The 9,029-nt window shown below is 38.8% G+C and overlaps 1 protein-coding gene across 1 annotated transcript; it reads right to left on the reverse strand.

The window, feature by feature from the left end:
- Positions 1 to 1,716: 1,716 nt before the first annotated feature.
- LOC119256541 (indoleamine 2,3-dioxygenase 1-like) lies at positions 1,717 to 8,410 on the reverse strand. Its single transcript, XM_037524350.2, has 6 exons — positions 8,402 to 8,410; positions 5,545 to 5,644; positions 4,915 to 5,032; positions 3,838 to 3,889; positions 3,278 to 3,423; positions 1,717 to 2,272 (listed from the first exon to the last, which is right to left on the reverse strand). Exons 2-6 carry the CDS (start codon positions 5,638 to 5,640, stop codon positions 1,929 to 1,931), a joined length of 756 nt encoding a protein of 251 aa, XP_037380247.2. The 5' UTR covers positions 5,641 to 5,644; positions 8,402 to 8,410; the 3' UTR covers positions 1,717 to 1,928.
- Between the last annotated feature and the right edge of the window lie 619 nt (positions 8,411 to 9,029).

The raw sequence follows: 9,029 nt of genomic DNA on the forward strand, positions 1-9,029 counted from the left end.
AGCCCTGAGCGGCTGTTAAGCAGCCTGGGTATGCTGAAGAACTGTGAGTCTCATAAAATCACCTGTGGGTGATGCCCTGCTCATTCTTGAGTGAGGGTGAGGAGCTGAGGAGCCCGTCCTTGGGGGACGGGTGGGGAATGTGGCTTGGGGTGGAGCCCAAGCCAAATGCAAAGTTTGGATCCCCAACCCATGTGCTTGTGCAGTGGGTTGGCTTGAGAGCAGGGGTCTGTGAGTCGCATGGGTGGCCATGAAGGCCGAGTGTTGGAGCGACTGCAGACAGAAACCCTGAGGGTTGGCGATTACCCCCAACAAAATAAAATTGCCAATCCCAGAGCTAGTGCATCCTGGGGGTGGATGCTGTGTGTGCCTTGTAGCAGAGACTACAGCCAGAGAAGGCCAGGAAGCCTGACGGCTCCTGGTGTGTTATAGCAGATGCCGTGTGTGATTTCCCCTCCCTCGTATGAGCAGTGCCTTCGGCAGCAGATTTGGTGGCTCATCTGCTGGTACCAATAATTGTCTTTTGCACTTGGTTGGTGCCCTGCCTGGACTTATTTGTGTTCTGTTATATTTTGTTATGTTGTATTTTGTTATTTAATGTATTTGCTTTTGTGGGCCATGGCTGCATTGTTTGTTTGCTTAGAAAATTGTATATATATGTATAGACTATATGGCAGAAAACCCTGAGGGGGTGGACTGTAGGGTAAAGAAAATGTCAGGCTTTTCTGCCCTTCCGCCATCAGGATAGATGATGGATCCTTGTCCTGAATGCATGCCTGATGGCGGGCACCTGGAATAGGGTGTGGGCATAGGTAGATGGGATTCAGCTGAGCTAAGACTGTGCTTTTTAAGGGCGGCGTCACGGGGGGACGCTAGCAGCCCCAGCCAGCAGCAGCAGAACCTGAAGGAGAAGCCGAAGCAGAAGCAGAGAACGCCAGAGAGCCCAGATAGAGTGAAGACTTGCTGGGGGCTGGGAGGCCTGCCAGCCTCCCAGTCCCCCAGCCAGCACCCCTGCCTGCCATATGCCTGGTGAACCCCAAATAAAAGACCTGCAAAACCACTGAGGACTCTGACTCCTCCTTTACCCGGTCTGCATGGGATCAGAAAACCTGCACTGTATCCAGTCCTGCCCTTACACATGTGTTCTAGCAATTCCACTTCTAGATATCTACCCAAAGAATTATGAAAACTGAAGTTATATATGCAGCATTATGTTCATTTCAGTACTATTTATAGTAGCTAAGGTATAGAGTCAACTTAAGTACTAAGGTATAGAGTCAACCTAAGTACTCAAGGGCAGATGAGCTGATTAAGAAAATATGATACAAATACATAATGCAAAACCATTCAGCTATAAAAAAAAAGATGAAATCTTGTCATTTGTGACAACATGGATGGAACTGGAGGGGATTAGGCTAAGTGAAATAAGAAGAAAAGGCAAATACAGGATTTCATCCATATGTGGCATATAGGAAAAACAAAATAAAGGAACAGACAAAACAAAACAAAAACCTAGAAATCTGATGGTAGAATTGAGAGCAACAAGGGAAGGAGAAAGGTGTGGACCAGTGGACTGTGGTGGAGACGAGGGGTGTCTTTGTGGTGGTGTGCTGTGTAACACACATCTGAAGAGGGTGATGCAATACCTCTGAATTGTATACAGTGTTTAAACCAATTTTAACTAAATAAAAAAAATACCAAAAAATGCGGTGTGCCTGAGATCCTCAGTTTATTATGTAGCAAGAAAACATACAATCGAATAGGAAATTTGAAAGACTTCTTATTGCTGTAGAGAACATATAGGAGTATATCTGAGATTTTGAAGGATTGCAGTGTGGAATAGGTATCACACAGAAAAGCATTTAATTATAGCTGGATCAAAGGACTTCTAAATCTCTTGCTGTGCCCTTGTTTGGTTTGCATTAATATCACTACAATAGGAAATGCTGAGTTCTGTTTTTAACAGTCTTTAGGAAATCCATGATATTGGTGCCTCCAGTGCCCCTATTTTCTGCTGCTTCTGACTCTTCTGCTGTTTGGTTTTTCTGAGACTGCTGGCGTGCAGGGGTCACGATGTACTTACACACTATAGCCAAATGGTAGTTTCTTAAGGCAACCATGGCACTCACACACTTATTATAACAGTCCTTAAGGTTAGCATCATTTTTTGACTTGATAAATTCACGAACTGAGGGCTCTGACTCTAATGATCGAAGAAAGTTCCTGTGAGCTGGTGGCATGTATGTTCTCATGTCCTGGAGGAATTTAGAAGATTCTAAAAGAACATGAGAAAGATGAGTTAATAGAGAGGCCAAGCATCTCCCCAGTCCAGAGGAGAAGGGCAGAGTGAGGGCATAGTGAGTGGGCAGTAACAGGTCTACATAGCATACATAACAATATAACATGAGGCCATGAGTTCACAACTATCCTATTAGAAGGCTATTAGTCTTATTGTTAGTAAAGAGAATTTTAAAATACAATTACTTTTGAAAGCCAGATGAGTGACTCTTTTGTAGTAAATTTTTTTTTTTGCCTCATTTCTTATTTTCCTACTGTATTTGTCCTTCTAGGAATCTAATTATACAGACAGAGTATATAATATAATCTATACTTAACAAATCAGGACACTGAGTCAAAAAGAGTTTAAGATATTTTTAAATAAGTGACAACTATGAAGCAAGCATATTTTCATCCAGCTAGAAGTTCCCGCCTTTGACTGTGCAATATATAAGTTTAAGAAAACAGAAAAGTAAAAAGAAGTTTCTTCCTCTGGCCCCTCTAAACCTTTTGAAGGAGCCAATGACAGTGGTTAGGCTTTAAGCCTTGGTGCCAGCACTGACCCTGGGCCGCTGGGGCAGCAGGATGGCTTAACCAGAACAATATCAAGTCTCTCATCATCATTAAGGGCTCTACCTTCCCAACTTCAGCTCATAGTCCTATCTCATTTGCAGGTGATTTTTTTCTGAATCTGATCGTATATTTCAGAACATGTGATATTGGCTTCAGTCAGGTCTTATGTACACACTCATATGCCCAGATCACGAGGGTGACAAACTTTGAGTTTTGGCTTCAGTGTTTTCTAGCTGGTTAACAGTCACTTAATCTCCTTAAGTTTTTGTTTCTTTATCTGTAAAATGGGATGATGGCAACATAATCAAGTCTCTAATTATTCTCCTAAGCATGAGATAAGATAAAGGGAGGTATTGAGGTGAAGGTACTTTTTAGAAATTAAAATGCTATTGTATTAACACAGGTGATGATGATTGTCATTTCCACTCACCTCCATCTTGATGCTGAATGCCCAGAAGAACATCAAAGCACTGAAAGAGGCTGCTTTGGGCTGCACTGCCGCCTGCATATGCCTGAGGGGTGTCCCAGACTCCCTCATACAGCAGACCCTCTGGCATCTGGGAGTTGCCTTTCCAACTAGGTCAGAAAGGAATGAATAATCATTATTGGGATTAACAGTCAAATTTCAGATATAAATTCTTACCAATAAGAATGAATGTAAGGTAACATGAAATAGACATTTTTTTTGTTATTTTTTTTATTGCTCTTCTTCCATACCACCCTTTCCACTAATTTTTATGCATGAAAACAATAAATAAAATGGTTCTGAGCAAAGTTGGCATATGTGTTCTATGAATGAAACCTTAGCAAAGATCATTCCACTCTCTTTAAAAATGATTAGCACTAAATACATAGTGTATTTTAGTCTAGTGTATTAAGGATATAATTTGTTTCTAAACCTGATGGATAGTGGGGAACTTGGAGGGAATTTGATGTGTTCCTTAAATTAATTGTCTGAAAGAAAATGAATTCAAGGCAGATATTACATACCCAGCCAAGTATATACGAAGAACATTGAAAAAGTCATTTGGGTCCACATGTACTGTAAAAAGATGAGATGGATTTTATTAAGCAGCATCATAGCTAGAAGGTGGAAACAAAATACTTTAAACAACTGATGGTGAATTTTAGCATAGGCTGCAGGAAGAACATTAGGTCAATCTGTGCAAGAATGGAAAAGCATTAACTCTCCTGCCCTCTCCCAGAGGAACTCCACTCAACTACTGTGTCCACCAAATAGGGTCTACCTTAGAGCTAACAGCTTGGGTTGAAGAATCTGTGTCCACATGCCACTTATTGTCAGCAGGTTAATTAAGTCATCATCATTTCTTTAAGTCTACATCATGTGCTTATTGATATAACAAAAACAACTTACATAAAGAAGCAAGCCCAAACAAAAATGAAAACAGAAAGAGAAAACCCAGTAGCATTATAAATCACATCCCTGGGATTTGTTTCCCAAAGCTTGTTAATAATGTCTTTATTTGAAAGTCAATCTTCTTGCCAAGGACAAGTCAGCAGTGACTCAAAGCCCAGCATGAAAGTCACATACCCTATTTAGGTTGTTCAGTAGGACAAATTTACTTTTGCAAACCCTTATTATTTCCTTTTTTGGTTATTGTTGTTTTCTAGCTGTTAAGTTTGCTATAACTTCTGAGCTCAATGGCTTTTGTATGATGTTTCTTAGTTAACTTGTGAAAGAAGAATTTATATGTGTATCTAACAAAAACTATGTTTTTCAAGGACTCAAAACAATTTACACAGTTGGCAAGTTTCTCCGTGATTTCTAGTGGGAACCAAGGACATTTCTTAGAGTTAAATAACTAGTTTGGAATTCTGACATCTCTGTGTACCACCTATGTAACTGTAGGTCATTTATCTTATCTTATGCAAATTTAGGTTCTCATATTTATAAAATGGATAAAATGATCTTACCTTGTGGAAAGCATGATTCAGTGATAAATGTAATAATATTATATGCTTCTCTCTTGTAAACAAATCCACACCTTACATAATCAGAAGCATTTGATGGTCTGCCTATAATACCACGTGGCTAACAATACTTGCCATGAATTTGCTTAAACGTTTCAAGGGCTTTGTCCAGACAAGAAGCTACATCACATAGAGCCTTTTGTAAAGTTTCACAGTCCTCCTGTTGCAGTGCATGGTATATAGTGGGAATTACCTTAAAAAAAAAAAAAACACAAGATTTCCTCTCACTTAGCATTGTCATAAAATAAAGTTCTCCTAAGTCTTAATGCCTGAACTAAATTTAGTCTTTCCATCTATGAGTAATCTCTAATTGTTTGACTAATTGCCTGATATTTAATCAAACTTGGATTTGTTTTATTTATTTACGTATGTTTATATAGTTTTATGTATTTATATTTCTAATGGTCAGAACCACTATATATCTCATTATGTGATATAATAATAAAGTATATTGAACATATTTCTCTTTTATTGAGATTTCACATTAGGTTCTAAATATATGGCTCCAACATTTTATATTTTAGGTGATACACAAAAATAAATAAAATATTTATTTTTAGCAAATGACCCACTACATCTAATTAAATCAGTGCTGTATATAGTCAGGATAACTTTTTTTCCTTGCTTAATATAACAGTTAGTTATTAAATGATTGCTCTGCTTACATGAAACAAGAGACAGATTTTACACTATCAATAGACATACTTTGATTGCAGGAACAGCTGCTATTTCCACCAAGAGGGAAACCAAGAAGAATCCTTTACTGCAATCCCCACCAGGAAACGAGAACAGAATGTCCATATTCCTAAGAAAATCAGAAAATGAAGTCAGGAATGTAGCCAAAATATTGGCATATTTGTTGAGTACTTTCTGGTTTTCCAGCATTTTAAAAAAAGATTTATTTATTTATGCATACAAGAACTGGGGTAAAGGGCAGAGGTGTATGTGGGGGGCTTGGTGGTGAGAGGACTCACCAGAGACAGAGTGGGAAACAGAACAGGAAGATGGACTGAAATACACCGCTGAGGGGTGCAGTGAGTAAGTCAGGAGAGGTCTGCTGCGCCATGTGGGTTGCTCCCTGGACGGTCAGGGATTGAACTCATGCTGCAGTGGCTGTGGAAAGCCCTATAGGCTGCACCCTAACCCCCCATGCCACCAGGGAGCCCCCAAGAATTTTTTTTAAAGATTTATTTATTTATTTATACAAGAACCAGGGTACAGGCCAGATCCGTGGGAGGATGACAGGATTCACTGGAGTCAGAGTGGGGAACAGAACAGGCAGATGGACGAAAGACGCTGCTGAGGGGTGCAGCGGGTGAGACAGGAGAGGTCTGCTTCGCTGTGTGGGAACCTCGCTGGCCTGCAGGGATCGAACCAGCTGCAGAGGATGCGGACAGCTTCACAGCGCTGCGCTCAACCACCTGCGCCACCAGGGCAGGCCCTCCCAAGCATTTTTAATCCTGTTTATTTTCAAAATCATTTTGTGGGACAAGTAAACTACCACCATTAAGTCATTAGGGATATTGATATTAGCAAGATATTGAAGATATCGAAAAACTATGTTATTTTTAAAATTTCTTAAGTAGGCATCACAACACTTTAGGGCATTTTAAGTGAAATAAAGATTAAATATGCAAGGGACGGGCCTCCCGGTGGCGCAGCGGTTGAGCGCTGGGTTGCGAAGCTGCCCGCGGCCCCTGCGGCGTCGGTTCGATCCCCGGCTGCTCCCTGGCCACCGGAGGAGGGTCCCACATGGCGCACAGACCTCTCCTGCCGCCCGCTGCTCCCCTCAGCAGTGTACTTAGGTCCTTCTGCCTGCTCTGCTCCCCACACTGGCTCTGGTGAATTCTCTCACCCTCCCGCGCCTCTGCCTGTACCCAGTGCATGTATAAATAAACAAACAAATAAATAAAAAAATACACGCCTCTTTAAAAAAAAAAATATGCAAGGGACACATATGGACGCATCAGTTGTCTAATACCATATAATTAGTAGTAGATTAAGTTGGGACCTAAAATTCCATTGTAGAACTTGGTTCTAGAATTCCGTTCCAGAACTTAGACTATTACTGCTTCCATTATCTCATTTTTTCATACACATATAGAAATTTTTACAGATATTTGTAAAGTAAAGTTGTTTGCTGAACAAATGCATTCATTGGCCTCTCTGGTGGCCTAGAGGTTAAGTCTCAGTTCTACCACCGCGAAGGCCCACTTTGACAGCCTGAATTCATCTCCAGGCAGGGAGCTACCTCTGTTACGGCGGATCTCTCTTGTTTTACCTGCTGCTCCCCTCAGCAGTGTATTTCAGTCAATCTGCCTGTTCTATTCCCCATTCTGTCTCTGGTGAATCCTCTCACCCCCCACATCTCTGGCCTGCAACCCAGTACTATGCAAAAATAAATAAATAATCTTTGAAAAAAAAGTAAATGCATTCATATACATATTTTTATCCGTGAACTTGAATCAATTTCAGGGATTTATATATGCCTCATATCGGAATTCTCTGGAAAGTTCAAATGAATGATTAAATCTAATTTTTTAAAAATTGAAGCTTTGCATTGATGTAAACACAGTCACAATATCAGAATATGAGTTTCATGGTTACTGAATTCATGGTCTCTAAAGTCAGAAAACTGCAGCTTATTTGCTGTATGAAGATATTTGAGCAAGATATTTAACTGTTTCTGCTTCAATGATCTTAACTGTAAAGTGGGATATAATGTTTCCATTTAATAATCTTCCACTTATTTTAAGAAACTGTTTAAAACCCTTTCTTAGTGAAATGTCCTAAATAACCTTTGGTTAAGTTTATTTCTCCATCCCTTTTCCATACTGTTACTTTCATCACTCATGATTGACCAGCTTCCTTAGAGAACTGAAGACACCAAAACTTTTGTCATTTCAAGGTCTTTTTTACTTGTTGCTTCCTCACTATGTATACTCTTTTATTTTCCTTCTAGCTAATTCCTACTCATTCTTCAGGACTCAGGTTAAATCGCATGCTGCAAGACTTCCTTCCTCTGTCCCTTTTCTTTGGTTAGAGCACCAGTTACCTTATCTTCTTACCCCTCCTCTAAATCATACAGTGACTCACATAATTTTATATATTTCTTTCCTCCTCCTCTGTAAACTTCACCAGGGAAAATTTATAGCTATGATATTTACCTTTGTTCCCCAACTGTTTATACTCTGTTTAAAATATAACCCAAGAATAATAAGGTCAAAAAGAACAGATTTATGTTTTCACCACTGAGTTGATTAAGTCATAAATACATACATGTATATGCATTTGTGTTTATGTATATTAATTATACTTACATATATGCAAGTACATTTTTTGTGAGATTAGCTATAACTTTAAGGAGCCACAGTCATGTCACAATGATAGGTGTAATTAAGGACTGGGTTTATGTGCTCTTTAAAGAGTTTAAATTGCTTTATGCCTGAATTCAATAGATCATTTAAAAATGCATTTAGATGATACTGAAAAGCCCACATTCACTTTGAATAGCAAATACTTCTTAGAATAAAACAAAGATCAAAATAGATGAAATACTTACTCGTAAGTCATTGGTCTTAGGAAACAACAACGAAGCAATCAAACAATGAAAGAGAGAAGAAAACTAAGTTAAAAATCAAATAGTTATAATATTACTTAGATTGCTTTGAATTCTACTGATCTATCTAAGGCAAGATATTGAAAATAAATAGACTATGTTTTTTTTTAATTTATCAAGCAAGCATCACTAACAATTTAGGACATCTTACGTGAAATAAAGATTAAAAATACAAGGGACACATGCATAATGGAACTAGTTGTTACTAATAATTACTATCACTACTAATAAATAAAATACTTTCATTTTGCTGTATTACCATGTCTATTAGACTCCTCTGCAGACACATACCCAGAGCCCCATGGCACGGCAATTCTCTTATCCATTTATTGCATCAGAATCCATTGCTAAATGTTTAAGAGTGGACTAGATTCTGAACTAAAAGCCAGTTCAGATCCCTACTACTGAAGATGAGTCAAATTAAACTCAATTAGACGCTTAAATATTAAAATCATAGATTTCCAAAACATGTTAATCAGAGAAGCCAGATGACTACATAATCTACAATTTCATTAATATGAAATCCAATAACTGAAATACCTCATTTTAATAAGACAAACCAGAATATATT

The sequence above is a fragment of the Talpa occidentalis genome, unplaced genomic scaffold, assembly GCF_014898055.3.
Source record: "Talpa occidentalis isolate TD23 unplaced genomic scaffold, MPIMG_talOcc4v2.1 talOcc4.306, whole genome shotgun sequence".
Taxonomy (NCBI): Eukaryota; Metazoa; Chordata; class Mammalia; order Eulipotyphla; family Talpidae; genus Talpa; species Talpa occidentalis.